Source organism: Crocodylus porosus, unplaced genomic scaffold, assembly GCF_001723895.1.
Source record: "Crocodylus porosus isolate Cpor-Errol unplaced genomic scaffold, CroPor_comp1, whole genome shotgun sequence".
Classification (NCBI taxonomy): Eukaryota; Metazoa; Chordata; order Crocodylia; family Crocodylidae; genus Crocodylus; species Crocodylus porosus.
In genome coordinates this window covers 13,306,199-13,324,464 of record NW_017728928.1, presented here as the reverse complement: position 1 = coordinate 13,324,464, position 18,266 = coordinate 13,306,199, and the positions used below count along the sequence as shown (strand labels likewise).

General features: G+C 45.9%; 1 protein-coding gene across 1 annotated transcript in view; it reads left to right on the top strand.

Annotated features, from left to right (window-relative positions):
• UBE2O (ubiquitin conjugating enzyme E2 O) overlaps positions 1 to 18,266 on the top strand; it is a gene marked incomplete at its 5' end in the record, with an annotated part of 91,421 nt that overhangs the window by 53,006 nt on the left and 20,149 nt on the right. Inside the window, 7 exons of the mRNA XM_019542818.1 lie at positions 4,635 to 4,745; positions 5,768 to 5,865; positions 7,536 to 7,599; positions 10,967 to 11,110; positions 11,980 to 12,089; positions 13,537 to 13,687; positions 14,886 to 15,388. Of these exons, the coding sequence (XP_019398363.1) occupies positions 4,635 to 4,745; positions 5,768 to 5,865; positions 7,536 to 7,599; positions 10,967 to 11,110; positions 11,980 to 12,089; positions 13,537 to 13,687; positions 14,886 to 15,388 (1,181 nt within the window). The remainder of the gene's footprint in view (positions 1 to 4,634; positions 4,746 to 5,767; positions 5,866 to 7,535; positions 7,600 to 10,966; positions 11,111 to 11,979; positions 12,090 to 13,536; positions 13,688 to 14,885; positions 15,389 to 18,266) is intronic.

The following is an 18,266-nucleotide window of genomic DNA, read 5'->3' as shown; positions in this document are numbered from 1 at the left end:
CCCTGAGGAGCATGCTGTGAAGAACTTCTGTGTCTGCCAAGTGGAACAGACGTGGTTGGAGGAAGCCATCACCGCTGCCACCGGTAGTCTTCTTTCAAAAGGGATTAGAAGCAAGTTATAAAACTCAGCAGAAGGTTCCTTGCCCTTGAAGAGTGTTACCCAACAGACAGCTCGGACGTTATTTTTGAAGTAGGAGGCTGGTATGAGAAGATCATTTTTTTAAAGAAATGAAAGATGAGGGAAAGTCTAGAGAGAGCGGGGGACAAGGACCTTTCTTTATCAATGTCCCACCCTGTTTCAGCCATGCTTCTGTTGTTAAGGGAGGAGGAGAAGCATGAGCTGCTCAACTTTCCTGTAGATCTCTTGGGATGGGAAAGTACGCTGGATAAATGGAGATGCCTCCCACAAATTTCTGGGTTTCTCCAGCACTATATCTGCCATGTGAATGCCAAGAGAAGCGAGATGGATGCCCAGGAATGTATTCATTACAGCACAGAGGGTTTGAATCATTCAGGCTTCTAGACTCAATTTAAACTAATCGGAGTGCTGTAATCGGACACCGTCTTTCCAACCCCATCCAATTCTCGCTGCTGTTTCTTGTGAGAAACTGATTTTGGAACTGAGCAGTGAAGTCTTGACTCTCAAATGATGTGTGGCCGTCCCCTGTTGTTTGGCAAGCGCCATGAGGTTGGACAGGGCACAGTGCAGATGGTCTGAAATGGTTGATGCAGAGTTTGGGGGAACTCAATATGAGAGGGGTAAACTGGCATGCTTTCTCCTTGGAAATAGCGAGACCTTGTGGTAAGCTAATATTCAGCAAACTGCCACAGTTGGCGAGCAAATGGCCTCCCCTTTCAGGGCTAGCATGTTTTCTATTACAGTAAAATATGTTAACCTCAAATGCATAAGGGAGACGATCAGAGTTGGGCTCCGGCCGTCCTGAGGCTTCTCCCAAAGTCCTTCTCTTCCCTCTCTCCCTCCAGCAGTGATGTACAGCCATGTCTCTGAGTACCTGTCACGGTGGAGAAGCAAACCAAACTAACCCCAACCCTTGTGGTGGTGTTGACTAGGAAGTGCCAGATGATGAGTGTTTAAAACAAGATCTGTAGTAAGTAGCAGAATATCACAGGTCTGAAATGGCAAACAAGACCCTGAGGTGGTGGAAGAAGGCAGGGAGGCCTTTGTCCAGCAGAAGAGATGGCTTTTTGTCACCGAGGCCAGCTTGAACAAGATGCACTCTGGGAGATGCACATTGAGTTGGACTCGGCAGAAGCTGCCATTGCTCCTGAAGGGGAGTCTCCACTGCAAGGGGGGTCTGGATAGAGGAGAATGAGCGAGGGAGGTGTTGTATACTGGGAGCCTTGGAGAGCCCTCCTGGCTCATCCTTCTCTGGAACCGTCTTTTCAATGGGGGTTTCTCAACACCCAATGAGAGGCAGTGCAGTTTGCTCTTCTCAGTTCAATTCTGTACTTTTCCTGCGTCTGATGCCACTTCTCCATGGACTTGGCATCGTTGCCCTGCCCTACCTCTAACCAGTTCTGTGCTGGACTCTTCCTAGCAGGCTCCACACCTCTGCTTCTGAGCCATACCCTGTCCTCTCCATAGCGCTCTGGGCTAGGAGGCCTCTCAGGATGGGCTGGTAGGGGTGTAGGGTGTGCGGACACACAGCAGACAGACACTGCCAGATTTGTTGTGTTGCAGAGTGCTGCCTTGTTGGGTGTATTTTTGGGTGTGCTGCTTCAGTTAGTGAATGGGAAACCGACTGTCTGAGATGCATGAAAGCAATGAGGAGACTTCTGAGATATCTGTGGTGGCTTTGGGAGAACGGTCAGCAAGTACAAGAGAGTCAGTTTTGTATGGAAACCCTATATTGGTCCATTCTGATTTGCTTTGCTTCTGTGTGCCTCTGCATCTGGGAATGAAAAGTGAGGGATCAGAAACCATGTGTTGGGTCTTGCAAATCTCTATCTGTTAGAGCAGGGGTGGCCATCCTGCTGGCGCACATGCCACGAGCTGCACGGGCAGCTTCTGTGGCACATGGCAGACCAGGAAAGGGTCAGGCTCACCGTGGCAGATTGAAAAGGGGATAGAAAGCAGAGCAGCAGATCAGGCAGGGAGCAGAAGGCAGAGTAGCAACTCAGCACAGAACTGGGAGCAGAAAACAGAGCAGCAGATTGGGAAGGGGAAGAGGTTTGGCATAGCACTTGGGGAGGGTGTAAGGCTATTTTGTAGCACTCTTTCCAAAAAAAATTAGTCTCCCCAGACTTGCAACATGGTTTTTGGAGTGCTAGACTCTTCTTGCACAGACGTAGAGGTCCAGAAATCTTTTCAGAAAGGAATAAAACATTGTGAAGCGTTTGCACAAGCCAAAATGTCTGGGTTTTCCTACCTCGCACTCCTAGCAAATGTCAGAAACCTAAGGTAATGAACTGTAAAAAATGATGTGAGGTGGGTATCGAGCATGGGAGGAATGGGGCAGATAGAGGCAAAGAAATAAGCTGCTTCAGTTAGGTTTCTGGAGGCAAGATTTACTGACCAGGGCTGGTGTGAGCTGTGAAACCAGCAGCCAGCCTAGAAAAGTGAAGCATGATTCTGGCAAAAATGAGATGAAGTGCTTGAACGAACGTAACTCTTGGCACAGTGTAGCAGTTTGTGTGAGATTTGCAGTAGCTCAGTCAGGTCGCAGATCCCAAGTCCCTCGTGGTTTCTGCCCTACTGCCAATAGTGGGTCTGAGAGGGTAGTTCTTCCCCCCCATGGCCAGTGCAGTGTAGGGAGGGTTGTCCAGAACGAACCTCTGCCTGCCTAGCCCTTCTTGCCTCGTCTCCCAGGTGCATGGAAAGCAAGCACAGCTCTGTTCAGAAGAGGGGGAAGATGCATTGCTGACATGCACAACTCTGCTGTGTTCAGCAGGGGTCATGGACAGGGCCTCATCCAGGCAGCCAGGGAGGAGGAAGGGAAAGGGCAAATGGCTTCTGTGCCTCTTGCCTTGCTGTCTACAGCCCTACTTTGTGGCTGGGGGGATGGACAGAGAGGCGAAGAATTATGGTTCATTTGAGCAGTCTGTATGAGTGCTTCCCCGGACACTCCTCCACTGAGCGCATGCGTCTGTTCTTTGACTACCTGTCCCATGAGACCAGGCAAAGCCCACTGGGCACCAGCAAACGCGGATACCCCCAAAGAGCTGGACCTAGAGTGTGACTTGGTATTTAACCTGTGAGACTGGACAGCCAGTCTACGATAAGCTTAGGTAGCTGTTCAGCGTTTGCAAGGCAGCATCCCTTTAGAGCGGCGGTCTCCAAACTTTTTTGATCGCGCACCCCTATCAGTAAAAACATTTTGAGCACACCCCCCCCCAATAGATGTATATTTATTTATTTATAAATTATATGCATGTACTGCTGTACTAATATATTATGTACATTATAAAACATAAAAAATAGAAATTAAAAAAGGATGAGATAAAGATGAAATAAAATAAATAGAAATAGAAGTTCTAATATGTTCTTCCCACGCCCCAGTGGGGATCGTCTTGCGCACCCCACTTTGGAGACCACTGCTTTAGAGCACGAAGTTTCCATTACTAACAGACCTTGATGTTGGAGATAAGGGTAGGCACCGAAGCCGACAGGAGGCAAGCGTTCGCCACACCGTCCCACAGTCCGCTTTTGTAATGGACTGTGGTCGTTAATAAATAAAGCTATTGATTGCACCAGCTGTCAGGAGGCCGAAGGAGTTGCAGCATTTGCCAGAATGTTTGGGCTAGCAGCTCTTCCACGCCGGGCTGTGCCATATGGATACGCAGTGTGCGCCTTGCGTGCTACCTGCCAGCCGCTTTCTAGAAGGCTTTCTGCATCCTGGGTTTGTTGTCTGCTTTTTAAATTAAGGCTCGTTCTTTGGTTCCTTACTGCAGCATGAGTGAGGCAGATAATAGCAATGTCTTCTCATGGGACCAGCAAGCAAGCAGTTTGGCTCGAAATCTTATGATTCACTGCGTTGGGTCTGATGGGAAAAGACCCCGATTTATCTCCCGCGCTGGCTTCCAGCAGTAAACGAAGATGCTAGGACTCGTGTTGAACCGGTAGTACCTGAGCACAGAGAGACTTTTGACCGCTGGTGTTCGTCCTCCCCACCCCTGCATAGAGCAGTACCTGCAGGAGAAAATCCTATTGAGTTGCAGGGCATTGTTAAATGAAACAGTAACAGGACAGGGTGTTTCTGGGAGCCAAGCTATAATGGATGCAAATGTCAGAGTGCTGAACAAGCAGCAGCTGTCTTACTGCAGCAACTGAAGTAGCTGTCTCCTTATGTGAACAAGGCAGGAGGTGCTGGGCTGCGGCAGCAAGAGCTATTTATACTTATAACGGGGAGGAAGGGGTGAAAGGACGTGGTGCAGGCAGCTCCTCACTTGATCCTTGACGTTGGGTGCTCTAAATTGGCATGAAGTGCTCTCTCCAGAGCACAGCGGTACCCGTTCTATGATGAATAGATGGCTTCCCCTCCAGGGATTTGTGCTCCTTGTTATCTATATGCAGGGCACACAGATATCCCGAGAATTTTCCCCAGTTGATGACCCTTTTTTTTTTTTTTTTTTTGACCCTTTTTTTTTTTTTTCCCCCCCTTCTTGCATTTCCAGGACAGCCAGTGCGGGACAGTCATCGATGTAAACATAGAGTGTGCTGTGAAGCTGGTAGGAACCAACTGCATCCTCTATCCTGTCAACAGCAAAGACCTGCAGCATATCTGGGTGAGATACTGCTCCCTTCCTCTTGGATGCTTCTCCTGCGAGTGGGAATGACTTGCAGGAGCAACGTTCGTATTCTGGGCGAGCAGTTATCTTTGGAGGATGGGGACATCAGTGTTTCCTTGCCTACCTAAATCTTACCAGAAACATCATCACTGAAAGAGGGACATGCATTACCCCCCACCCTCTTACCTCCTATATTTCTGCTCGCGCTTCGAAATCCGGTTAACTAAGTCGGCCTTAAAGAGTGAGAGAAGCTTCTGCATTGTGATTAGCTCATGTGATCACCTGACCATGGCAGTCCCATGGCAACAGCTTAGTCTTGGCCTGCAATGCATACAGTTACTATATCAACAGGTTGCAAAAATCTTTAAAAGAGCAAAGCATTTATCTGTCCAGCTGGAAGTTATCTCTGGCTTTCCCTGCCTTTGCTATCTCTTGAGTGGGTAGGTGATTTCCAGATGATCAAATGCGAGAGAAGATTCGCTGTTCATTTTGGTGGTGGTTTGGTTTTTTTTGAGCAAATCAAGACTTTGAAACAAAATCTGGGAGGCTGCAGTCATGCTACAGTAAGATACCTGTAGATGACCCTCTGAAGGATATAGGCTTCTCTGCTCCGGTGGAAGTAATGTGCTCCCGCAGACTAGACTAACTTACTGTTGTGTACTTAGCCAAGCTTCCTTTGCCCCCCCCCCCCCCCCCCCAAAAAAAAAGATGGCTTCCTTTGCAAAACTGTTTATTTCTGATAAAAAAAATATTTGAACAGCACTTTGCAAAAGAATATATAAGGCCCTGCCCAAGTTAAGATCCATGAAAACGAAAATTATTTCTGTTGTTTAGAGAATGCAGCTGTCCTTGCTACATTTTTCCCTGAAAAGCAACCACTTCTACAGTGTACCTTGATCCCGGTTCACAGCAAACACTGTTGTTTCAGTTCTGAGTGAGCAGAAGAGTGCTCTCACCAGTCTGCGTTGTGGGGGTACTTAAGTGAGTTGTTGGAGTTTCTTTCACCCTTTATCTTACAGCCATTCATGTATGGTGACTATATCGCTTATGACTGTTGGCTGGGCAAGGTCTACGATTTAAAGAACCAGGTCATCCTGAAGCTCTCCAATGGAGCCAGGTACTTTTTCTTGCTTCCGCTACAGAGCATTTCCATTTACCTAGGGGGTTAGTAACCTTAGTCTGTTTAAGAAAACTAGAAGCAGCCATAGCATCTTACTCAGGCAGCCAGTAAGTACTCTGCCCCGGAGGCCCTTTGCTCAGCTGTAGTAGGGTTCAGAATACAGTCGGGACAAAGAATAACTTTAACCCCAATCTCTCTCAACCAGAGAGATGATAATGGCATCAATTGGTGACAAATCTGGACTGGTCAGGTAAAACTAATTCCTAACATAATCATCCAGAGGTCATGGTCTCGAAGGGAAATTCTTTTTTGAAAAGTGACTGTTGTCTGTCCCGTTCTGCACCCCCTGCTCCTGTCCCACCCCAGCTTCTTTCCTGGATGCTGCCTAGGGTATGTCTTCACTGCAGGAGGTATTCTTAATTTTGGTTTAAAACAGGAGGGAAGACGTGTGGTAACTCTACTTATAAAGCTGGTCAGGAGCTTGGGTGACAGTGGCTAAAGGTGCCTGCAGTTGAACCTGATCTGTTAACCCGAGTCATTTTGTCTTCACTGTTTTCAGCTTGCGTTGATACTGTTTTTATCACTGAAGACATGCAAGTCATGGCTGCTGACTTCCTTAACATGTATCTCTTAAAAGTCCTGCAGAACAAACCCAACTAAGAGAGGGGGCTGAAATCTATTCTTTGGCCGTGATAAACAATATTACCATCTAAATCAGGGATGTCAAACTCACCCTGTTCTAAACCAAAAGCCTCTGAATGCAGTGAGTGTAGCTGAGGGCCTGCTGTGACCAGCAAAGTTTGTTACTGATCTGTGAGAGCAAAGGAGCCTTGCTCGACACTCCAGTGCAGTGAGAAGCTCGCAATGCTGCCAGCTAGATAAAGTATCTGTCTCTCTAAAATGAGCAGTGATGATAAATGGGGGAACACTGCAGTGCCAGGTTTGAGTCCCTCTCTGGAAGAGATGCAGGTAATTCTGGAGATTCTTACAGATACTTTCTGCATCAGGTACAAAACTCTGCAGTTTTAAGGAACCTCAAACACATGTTCATTTGGGATTACTAGCTCTTTTTTTTTTCTTTTTTTTTTTTTAAAGAAAAGAAAGGCCTCTGTTTCTTGCCAGTTGTAAGGTAGCTGTGCAACTTCCAGTCTTCATGGGTATCTGCCAGTAGTCTGGGCATGGCTGTGTAAGAAGTGACATCTGCTTCAGAACATCTTCCCACCAGTGAATCATTTTGAAATCCCACCACAATTCTCACATCTGGGAAGAAAGTGTTTGAGCAGGCCTGTTGAGGCTAGTTTTGCTAGTTTTTCAGAACTCGGGTTCTAGCACTTGTGAAACATATGTGATGTGAGAGCTTGGAGCACCCAATGTGCTAGCATGTAAAACAGTCTCACCCTGCATCCCACTCCCTCCTACATCTGTTGTACTCAGTTGAGCATTTTAATGTGTGCGCTCGGGTCATAGCTACAATTATGGGGGTGGAATTGGGGTGGGGAGACCCCTTTTTATCGTGTTCAGACTTAGTAATGTAGTGCAGTCTGGCCTAGTATTGGTAAATCCAGGCGTATGGGCACAGCCATCCAGACAGCGCACTGCTCTGCGTAGATCTGACTGTTGAGGTAACTGATCTCACCATCGCCATCTCTCCCACACTGTTTAACCAGGTGTTCTATGAGCACAGAGGACGGAGCAAAGCTGTATGACGTCTGTCCTCATGTCAGCGACTCGGTAAGTTATTGATCCTCCTGAGGCTGCTTACGTTAGTCTGAAATTCCAGTTTTACAATTTCCGTGGGAGGAAACCCAGGCGAAGCCATAGCAAATGAAAATAATTAATGCTACAACTTGGTACGAGAATCACTGAAAAGGTTTTACAAGATCTTTTTCATGTGGGTGGAGCACTCTTAACAGGACACCAACTTAAAATCTTACTCTGGCTAGCGTTACAAGTAACGCACATGAGTGCTAGGTGCAAGAAGGTGAGGAGGCCAATAACCTTTCAAGTGACTTATAAACATACTCAAAATAAAGCCAGTTTCACTCTTTCCACAGTATAATCACCCCTACTTGAAAAGGCTCTACTGTAACTCAGCTGTTTCAAGTAGCTGGGTTGGCCAGGCCACAATCCTTTGCAGTTTGTCGTAGTTCCCAGGTTGTTGCATGTATTGCCTATTAAACCTAAATCGAACAGTTATTACAGTTAGTGAAACTGTGGGACTGGGGTCTGGCTGATGCAGCTGCTAGTAACATCGCTAGGATGAGAAGAACCCTTTTAACAGCGTTGAAAGGAGTGACCAAAGCGTATAGTGTTTGAGTGGTGCTCTCAAACTAGGATGCTTGAAAACTAATTTTTGAGAACTCACTTTGTCAGTCTACCTTCTTTTTAAATCCTGACCTGTTTTTTGTTTTGATCTCTGCTATTTCCTGAATGGAGAATGTAGCTGTTGGTTCCAGCATGAATGGAGACAGGCCCATTGATAACCAGGTTGAGACTAAAGAACACCCACCCTTCAGAGGTTGTGCATTAGCTCAGTTTTTCCTCCCATTCTTTGTCAGCAAGAATGCATTGGATATTGCTCTGAAGCTTTTTCATTATTATTCATAATAGTAACAGTATTGAGGGGGTTGACTGAAGGAATTGTGTTTAATGCTATTGACATTTTTTTGACATTGTAGTCAGTCTCACCCAGTGAAGCTCTGTTGCGTCGCTAGAGACAAAGCAGTGCTTGTGCTGAAGTTCAAATGCATCCAAAGTTTAATATGATCCCTCTTCTCTTGAGGGATCTTCTTTCTCCAAAGAGTTGGCTTCTGTCTAATTGTTCTCCAGTGTTTGATCTCAAAATCGAAATTGCCTCTTTGTAAAGATAGAGCTTAGTTTCGTAATATGTATTGTACTGTAACAGTGACTTGTCATTTTGGGTGCACAACTGGAAACACCTTTTAAAGGGGCCTGACTGTTAGAGTATGCTCCTTGGCAGTTTTTCATAATGGAGTTTCTATACTGTACAGTATTTCCAGTGGAAGCACATAGAATTGCTACCAAGAATACTCATAAAAATTCTGAGCACTAGATCAGGAGTGCTCAGAAATAACAAGTGGAGAAATGCAACGGTTAGCATTTGTCCAGACCATTGCCCCTCTCCATTTGTTATTTCAGCCCACTCCAGCTCTAGTGCCCAGAATTTTTATGAGTATTCTTGGCCTTTATTGATTTAGATTTTATAGCCCTGCTTTTTGTCCTTTTGATGCATTACATGACTTAAAATATTCAGTTAAAAAAGTCCTAACACATGTAATTGCATTATTAAACCTCTACATCCGCCCCCGCCCCTGTTTCTTTAGCTCTGGTCACCCCTAGTGTCGACAACAAAGAATACATGGAAGGTCATTGGTGGCTTGATGATAATTTATAACCTAAAGATGAAAACCCTTGTAACACTAATGACTAATCCCTCTAACATGTCCATTGAGTACTTGGGAATTATTATTCCCATTTGGCAACCAGTAAAGCCAAAGCCAAACAGTACAGTGACTTGCCAAAAGCCATAGATATTCTTGTTAGAGCAGGGGTAAGAAATCAGGTGTTCACGGCTCCCAACCTAATCTGTACCAGACGGTAACTCTCAGTCATGCAATCTATGGCTGCAGTGATTATCACGCGGTTGGTATTCTAAAACAGCTTATTTTATGAATAACATGCTGGTGTTTTTTAGGTTAATTTCATGGGAAATCACGGTCAATGCAATATATAGAATCAAAGGACAGGAAGGGACCTGTAACATCATCAAGTCCGGTCCCCTGCCATGAGCAGGAGGTTATTGGGCTCAAATGAGCTCAACGAGGTGCTTGTCCAGCCTCCTCTTGAACATCTCCAAGTGTGGTGACTGCACCACCTCTGCTGCAACCATGTTCCAGATTCTAGATACCCTTACAGAAAAGAAGTTTTTTCTTAATGTCCAACCTAAATCTTTGCTCACTTAGTTTGTGCCCGTTAGTTCTAGCCCTCCCTGGGGGTGCCTTTCTGAAGAGTTGCTCCCCTAGATCTTGGTGTTTACCCTTGACGCTTGTAGGCCACTATCAGGTCACCTCTCAGTCTTCTCTTGCTCAGACTGAACAAACCCAGTTCCCAGAGTCTCTTCATAGGGCCTATCCTCCAGGCCCTTGCTCCACACAGGTCTTCCTTCTCTCCACCCTTTCGAGCTTATCCACATCCTTCCTGAAGTGCCGTGCCCGGAACGGGACACAGTACTCCAGCTGTGGCCTCACCAACACTGAATAGAGGACGAGGAGCACTTCTCTGGATCTGTGTGCAACACAGCAGTGGCTGATGCATGCCAGAGTTTTGTTTGTGCTGCTGGCGACATCTTGCACTATCGGGTCATATTCATCTTCTGGTCGATTGTCACTCCTGGGTCCCTTTCAGATGCAGTGCCAGCCAGTGGACAACCACCCATCATATAGTTGTAGTGAAGGTTTTCTTACCCAGATGAAGGACCTGGTACTCGTCCCTATCGAACCTCATCTGATTGCATTCAGCCCATAGGACCAGTCTGTCAAGGTCATCCTGGGTCCTTATCCTATCCTATCAGATGTGTCTGCATTTCCCCACAGCTTGGTGTCATCTGCAAACTTAATCATTGTGCTTTCCACCCCCTCATCCAAGTCATTGATAAAGATGTTAAAGTGCACGGACCTAAGCGCTGATCCCTGAGGGACACCATTGGAGACCAGACAGACGTTCACAGTTTTTGCAAAATTAAGTGGGCCCCTAATCTTGACTATCCCCTGCATTAAATCAAGCTCCTCCATTTCTTGCAAGTACCTTTGCTTCTCCCCATCCCAGTTGTCATCCTTTGGGCATGTGTGACAAGCAGGTAGTTGCTATAGAGACTAGTAGTATGGCTTAAGCAGAGGAATGAGCCAGCTCTAAGAGCAGGGGAGTCTATGTTCTAGCTGCTTCTGTGAGAAGTACCCGCAGTGCTTAAGAAAGGAGAGGAACATATAGCTCCCATGCCTTTGCAAACAGAATGCTCTCCGATATCAGCTACTTTCTCTGAGCTTACGGTTCCTTTATACTGCTTTGTTTTTTCTTTCAGGGTCTTTTCTTTGACGATTCATATGGCTTTTATCCTGGGCAAGTTCTCATCGGACCCTCAAAAGTCTTTTCCAGTGTGCAGTGGCTCTCGGGAGTGAAGCCTGTCCTGAGCACGAAGAGCAAGTTCAGAGTGGTGGTGGAAGAGGTACGGGCTGGCTAGCTGATGCAGCTGCTTGCTAGGGGGAGCGCCACCCTGGCTGGCAGCTCGCTGGATTCTTGTTAGCTTGTCTAGATCTTTTCAGGACGGGTGGGAACTGATGGTGGTTCTGCTTTTCTGATGTCTCCACACAAGTGCTGTTTGCAGGGTGAACTTCAGGGTTTCTGCTTGCTGAGCTGATGGCAACTTTTGAGCATGAGGTTAGGAATTGGGGTGGTGCTTTAGGGTATGTTTAGACTGTAGGCTTACCCCTCTTTTCACCTTGTCCCTGTGGCTGTCTCCTTCCCAGTCGCATCTAGGAATTTCAAGATGAGACCTGTGCCTAGTGTGGGGCCAGGGTTCAAGAGGAAGTAGGATGGGGCTCATGTGGCAGTGAAGTTGGGATTCTCAGAACGAGCCTGTGACTGGATTTCCACTGCTTGGAGAGAATCGGAACCATCTCTGCTCTCGAAACTCTGAGTTAGGCCTTCCTGTCCCTGAAGAGGAGGTTTCTGACTATCTATGCAGTTTAGGGCCCAAGGATAGCAGGGAATTTGGTTGAGATTCAGCCGCTTTAGGGTTCCCTAAGGATTGTGGTGAGCTGTAACCTCTTTGCCAAACCAGGCATAACCATAATGGAAGAAATAGAAACTCCACAAACATTAGCTGTTGTATTCTGAGCATTTTAGGGATACGATGGATGTAAGAACCTTTACTTAATGGAGAAGCGCTAATGCACTAATGGCAGCAGCCCAGGATTCCTTCACCCTCAAGCGATGAACACTGGTGGTATTAGAGCAAAAATTGTCATGTTTTCTGTTTGTGTTGCAGGTTTATGAATTCAGAAGCTAATGGGCTTTTTTTTTTCTTTTTCCCAGGTACAAGTTGTGGAACTAAAGGTTACTTGGATCACTAAGAGCTTCTGTCCTGGAGGTAATGACAGCGTGAGCCCCCCACCATCTGTAATCACACAGGAGAATTTATCCAGGTGAGATTTGCTAAAGGTGTCTTTTAGCTTTCCAGCAGCCCACAACCCTCTGCAAGTAAACAGCCAGGAAATGCAATATTGGTACCAGCCCCTTGGGAAGGGAGCTCTTATCAGCCAACTACCCCAAACACTTTACATCTCCCAGCTATTGGGGAAGCATCATATGATGAGCCAATTTAGATTTTTAACTTAACATAGCAGGGCTGTAGAAAAGCTCTTTAGCCCAGTGATTTTCAACCAGGGTGTTGCCAGGCTCTTAGAAGGGTGCCACAAGGGCTAAGGAGATAAACCAGGCATAAGAGAGAAGCTGATAAATTAAGTGTATAAATGCAGACTCAGGCATGTCCATGCCTGAAGGGTCCTCCACTCCCTCTGCCCAGCCCCTCCACAAAGGGGTAAGCTAAGCACTGTAATTTAAGTTTTTGCAATTGGTGCCACTCAACTCACAAGTCATGGAGGGGCCTCAAATGCAGTGAAGGGTGCCCTGGGTCCAAAAAGGTTGAGAATCACTGCTTTAGCCAAACAGCACATGAAGTAAGCAATGCCTGGAGACAGCTTGCTGCTTCTTCCCTTCCCTTCCCTTCCCTTCCCTTCCTCGTTTATTCTGTGTTGGGTTGAACATTGTTTTCTAAAAGTAGAGAAGCTCTGAGTTGGGAAGGGAAGGCTCACTTTGCTGTAGTCCAGCAGTTCCCAGTCTATGGTATGGGTACCACCAGTGGTATGCAGACAACCTGTCAGTAGTATGCATTAACAGGTTTATAATAATTACTTTTATATGACAAAATTGCTGGTGATACTTAAGGTTGTATCCTTTTAAATTGGTGGTGTGCAGTCTGTCAGTTTGGGAACTGCTGCTCTAGTCTAAGGCACAGTGCCATCATCAAGGAGCATCTGGCACCCCCTGCAGGCAATGAGTTGTGCATGTTGGCCAAACACAAGTTTTGAAACCATGCAATATTAGCTGGGTTTTCACCTGAACTAGCAGCACCGTGGACTGCAGTTCCACCTGAGTTTGAGGCAGTTTCAAGAGCAGTGGTTCTTGACATAATGAATTAGGTTAGTCTGTAAGGTGAATGAGTTGGTCTATAACATGCCACCCCCCCCTCCCCCCCCGCCTATGGAAATAAAATAAATACAGAAGTTAAGGCCTATTTTTGTAATTCATTTGGGGAGTTTGGAACCAGGGTAACTAGCATGTGAGGCAGGGGCTGTCTTCTCCCAATCCCTTGGTTGCTTGGAAGTTCTGTACCTCTTCCCTTGGACCTCTGTATGTGAGAGGTCTGCAATTCAGGGAATATTAAATAGGGACAGCTCTCCATTTTAATTAAGTAGTGCTAACCGGAGGAAGATCCATCATTTGAGTAGCAATCACTGGGGTGCCCATTTTCTTTTACTCTGCTCTGAGCTAATGTCCATCGGAGGTAACTCTGTCTTCTCACTCCAATAGGGTAAAGCGTCTGGGATGCTTTGACCATGCGCAGAGGCAGCTTGGAGAAAGATGTCTCTATGTATTTCCTGACAAGGTGGAACCTGCAAAAATCACCTGCGAGTGCCCAGAGAGAAATTGTGTTCTAGGAGAAGGGTCTGTCGCCAAGAAGGTGCGTTCTCAGGAAAACCATTTGAAAGCTTAGCTGGGGGTGTGAGAGTTGGAGCATTCATATTGCTAGTATGTCTGCTCAAGCATTCGTGATTCAGGTAGCTTGGTTTTTAAATTCTCTCTCTTTTTAAACCTTGGCCTTCCAATAAAAGTCACGGGATATAAAGTGTGATGCAATAAAGTGTAATGGCTCTCAATTGCGCACAACTATGCTGCCTTGTGCCGTGACCTTATCAAACTGAGTGAAGTACAGCCTGATGCTACAGTGGTGTGCAGAAAGGGCCCCATGATGTCATAGCTGCCACCTTTTAGACATGATACCAAAGAGCCCCTAAAGGATTTTTTTTCTCTTTTCTGGCTTCCTTGAATTCCGTGTTATTCACGTATATACCTTCTTCGGTAATGAAGCGGAGAAAGTGTTCCGTTCCGTTCCTTTCCTATGCTCTCTTTTGGCCTGGGTTATCGTGCATTGTAGGATAAATGGTCTCAAACTGCAGCAGAGGAAATTTAGGTTGGAATTAGGAAGAACTTTCTCTCTGAGGATAGCTAAGCATTGGACAGGCTACCGAGAGAGGTGGAGGACTCTCCATCCCTGGGTATTGTCAAGAGCAGGCTACACAGACAGAAAAGTTTAGTCAGAGGTGATCCTGCCTTAAGCTGAGGGACGGACTAGGTGACCTCAGGAGGTTCCTTCTAGCCCTACTTCCCTGGAGTCTTGTGAAGTGTCATGTCCCCTCCCCCAGACACTTGCATTTCAGTGGTGTGGGCAGTGATCTTTCTGCATAGCCTTGGATGCTTTTTTTAGTTAAAATTTGGAAAGTGTGCAAAGTGATATTTCATAACAAGGGGCACAGTATAAACTGAAAATGCTTGTTCTAGCTTGCTCCCCAGGCCCTTGCTTAGTCATGTCAGAAATGGATTACCCCAGTGCTCTGGCCAGTATTTCTTCCTCTTCAGGAAAACGTTTCCATGGCTATATGTGTTGGCAGCTGCTTTTTTTTTTTTTGCCAGCATGCTAATTTTGAGAGCAATAACCCACTGCTTTGTCAATGTTCTTGGGCAGGGGGAGCATGAAGAGGGGGCGATGAGCCAAATGATCTCTTCTGTACAAGCCTAAAGCTGGCTATTTTAATGTGTTGTTTATGTGTCCAGACACCCTGCACCCTACTTCGTGTACTGACTAGGCGTGCTTTTTGTAGGTGAGGAGACTGCTGAAGAAGCAGATAGTGAAGATCATGTCCTGCTCACCAGATTCTCAGGCTACTGGTGAACCACCTGACCCAGAGTCTTCAGCTGCTGCCGACCAGAAATCAGAAGAGCTTAAAACCAGACCCAAATGTGAAGTAGAGGACTCTAGCAATGGCACACTAAACACAGGGGCTTTCAAGGAAGAGCAGCCTGAAGAGACGGGGAAGGAGATGACTGAAGCCCCTGGGAGACAGCAACAGCCCCCATTCCTGCTGAAAGAGGATGGATCATCCAACTACAGGCTCCAGTCCATGGAGCAAGATGCTGATGACGAGGCAGCCGATGACACCGATGACACCAGCTCTGTGACTTCTTCTGCTAGCTCCACAGCTTCTTCTCAGAGTGGCAGCGGCACAGGGCGCAAGAAGAGCATTCCCCTCTCCATCAAAAACTTGAAGCGGAAGCACAAGAAGAAGAAGACTAAGATCTCTAGGGAGTTTAAACCAGGAGACAGGTAGGTTGGTACCCAGCTTAACAAGTAACCTTGCAGGTTGGCTAGTGATAAGAGGCATAAACAGGTCCACAGCCTGACCCCTTCTTTGCTTCTACTTCAAAACAGACTTTGGGATAAATGTTCATCTGGCTACGGAGGGCAGCACAAGATAGTCTCACCGATATCAGCTGGGGAGTCTCAAGCGGTGGGAAGAGGGTGGCATGCACATTGGCAGTCGGTCTTCTTGAATTTGCCATGTTCTCCAAATTTCCCTCCAGCCGTACCCCATCCCATATTTATAGATGATTGGCTCTAATGCTCTAATAAATTATTTCTGATTCATTTTATTTAAATATTTTTTGTTTTACTGAAAAGTATGAAACTGGACTGAACCAGTTTCCCTGCAGACATGAAATATGCCAATTAGCTGGGGTTTATGTTTCTGTGATAATTAGATTTCTGGAGGGAAGGACTTTTATCTCCTTCCTTCACCATTAGGGAATACTGCTTGCCCTCATTCTGTTTTTCTCTTTCCCAAAATGTATGGTCTTTTGTAAACAAAGCTGCTTTGTTTTTTTTACAACCTATCAAGAAACGGAACAAAAATATATCCATTATAGCAAAACAGCATCTAGTACATTTGGTTACATGGATACTGTAAGATAAAGCTACTATATAGTATATTTGGTTTTAGTGTATGAGTCTTCCCTTAGAATATCTCTCGTCGGGCTTTGTTAAATTGCATCTCATTACTGATTTAGTTAGACAAGTTGATGGCTTCCTTTACTTTGCTGACCAAGCCAGTTGTCACATCTACAAAGGTTCACTCTGTGGTCACTCAAACCAGACTTTGGGGCCTTCTGCTTAGTCACGCTTCTGCAGCTTGGCCTAGGCCCCTTGAAAATGGCCAAGGCTGGCAACAAGGTTCCAGATCTCTCTTGCACATGTTCTGCAAAAGCCTCCCTTGCCCGATTCCTCAAATGTAAATGCAGGCTCACATAAATAGAGAATTCGGGTTGGGTCTTGATTTGCATCTTGCATTAGAGTCCTGGTTTAAACTAATTGACAGTTGTCACCATCCGATAGCTGTCCACTAGCCTATGGGAGAAGTGCTGGGCGTTGGTCCAGCTTCCAGTGGAAAAGTATCCAAATGACCCAGTGTCAGTGCTGTAGTGCCATACTTCACCCTCTTGAACAGGGTTGGTACATCCATAGCGGAAGAGATGGGAATTCTAGGGACTGCAAGTGCAGTATGAGTCAACAGCACGCTGTTATCACAAAAAGCCAGTAATCCACTGGGTTATGTTAGCAGGAGTGTTGCCAGACTTTTCCTCTCTGTTCAGCCTTGATGAAGCCTCAGCTGAAGTACAGTGTCCAGTCTTGGATACCAAACTTCAAGAATGATGTAGACAAATTGGAAAGAGTCCAGAGAAACTCCAGAAGAGAGAAGGAACATTATTAGAGGTCCAGGAACATGATGTTTAAGAGGAAAAGTTAGAAGAACTGAGATTATTTAGTCTAGAGAAAACCACGGCTGAAGAGAGGATTTGATAAGTCTTCAAATACAGGAAGGGTAGTTATGAAGAGGTGGGTGATATGCTAATTTGCTGTGGCTTTAGGGAACAGGACAAGAAACCTTAAATTACAACAAGGGAAAGTTTAGGTTGGATATTGGGGAAAATCTTTCCAACTGTGAGAGTGGTTAAGCACTGACTAGGCTATGTAAAGTATCTCTTTCCTTGGAGAATGTTAAGAGCAAATTAAACGACACAGTTCAATGAGATGGCTTAGGTAGAAGTAGAGGCTTCATTTGGCTTTTTGTAACGGCCATGATTTTAGTCAACAAAGAAATTGCACAAAACATAGCTCAGGTCTGTTGACACTGGTCAGGTTTGGTTTTTCTTTTTAACATTATTTAAGGCAAGGAGTAAAGATGCAAAGTTTTTCAGAAGTAGATGGGTTCTTGGATGCAGGAAATCCAGCATCATGAGTATTATGTGAATGGGGTGGCCATTGGTCTCTGTTCCATTATTTCAGTTTTGCTTCATTGTGCTTGGAGTACAGTTGCTCTGGAATGCTTCTGAGCTGCAAAAGCAATGGCATCAGAGCTCGGAGAACTGGCATTAAAGATGGAAACAGACAGTGGAGACCCCAGAAAAGAGTGTTTTAGGAAACAGCCTCAATAAATGTTTCCCTCTTCTTCCTACCTCCCCTCATACAACTTCTAGCACTCTTGGAGAGGGTTGCACAAGGTAGTTTTCATAGCTGACTACAGATCACCACAGGGACCTCTTTGCCTATGCTGTGGACAGGCAGATCGCTGCCAGGAAAACAGCATGGTCTCTGGGGCACTTTGAGGAGATGACGGCAATGCAAACAAAGGGTAACAAGTTACTTTTTTTAATAGGACCTGAAACCCCAAAAGGCTCTTTAAAAGGCTTTTATGGCAGCTGGCCATTAATCTCCATGAAATACCTTGGGTTGCTTGCTATTGCTATAAGAGCCAGCCAGAAAATGGATGAGACATGGTATGCCCAGCAGCAGGATTGCCATTGGAAAGTACAGACTGAAGGAGACTTGCCTGTTGAATTGGCTTGATGCAGCTAGAAGGGCTGGATCTGCTGTTTCAGCAATGCTGTTGCCTCTCTCAGCGTGCACGCATTCAGCATGCTGCTTTAGCTTCGTTGCATTTACACAGTTATGACTTTAACAGGATAGCACTAAAAAAAACTTTTGGTTACTGGTTTTAACTGAGGGTGCCACTTAGTGACTTCACTCCTACCATCTTTTATGCCAGACCTTGAGTTTGTTCCATGGAGCAACAGGAACTCCTGGTGAAATATCTTCTTAAATCTGCTTTTTCTCACCTTGCCTCCACAGTCTTCTCCGCCTCCCCCCC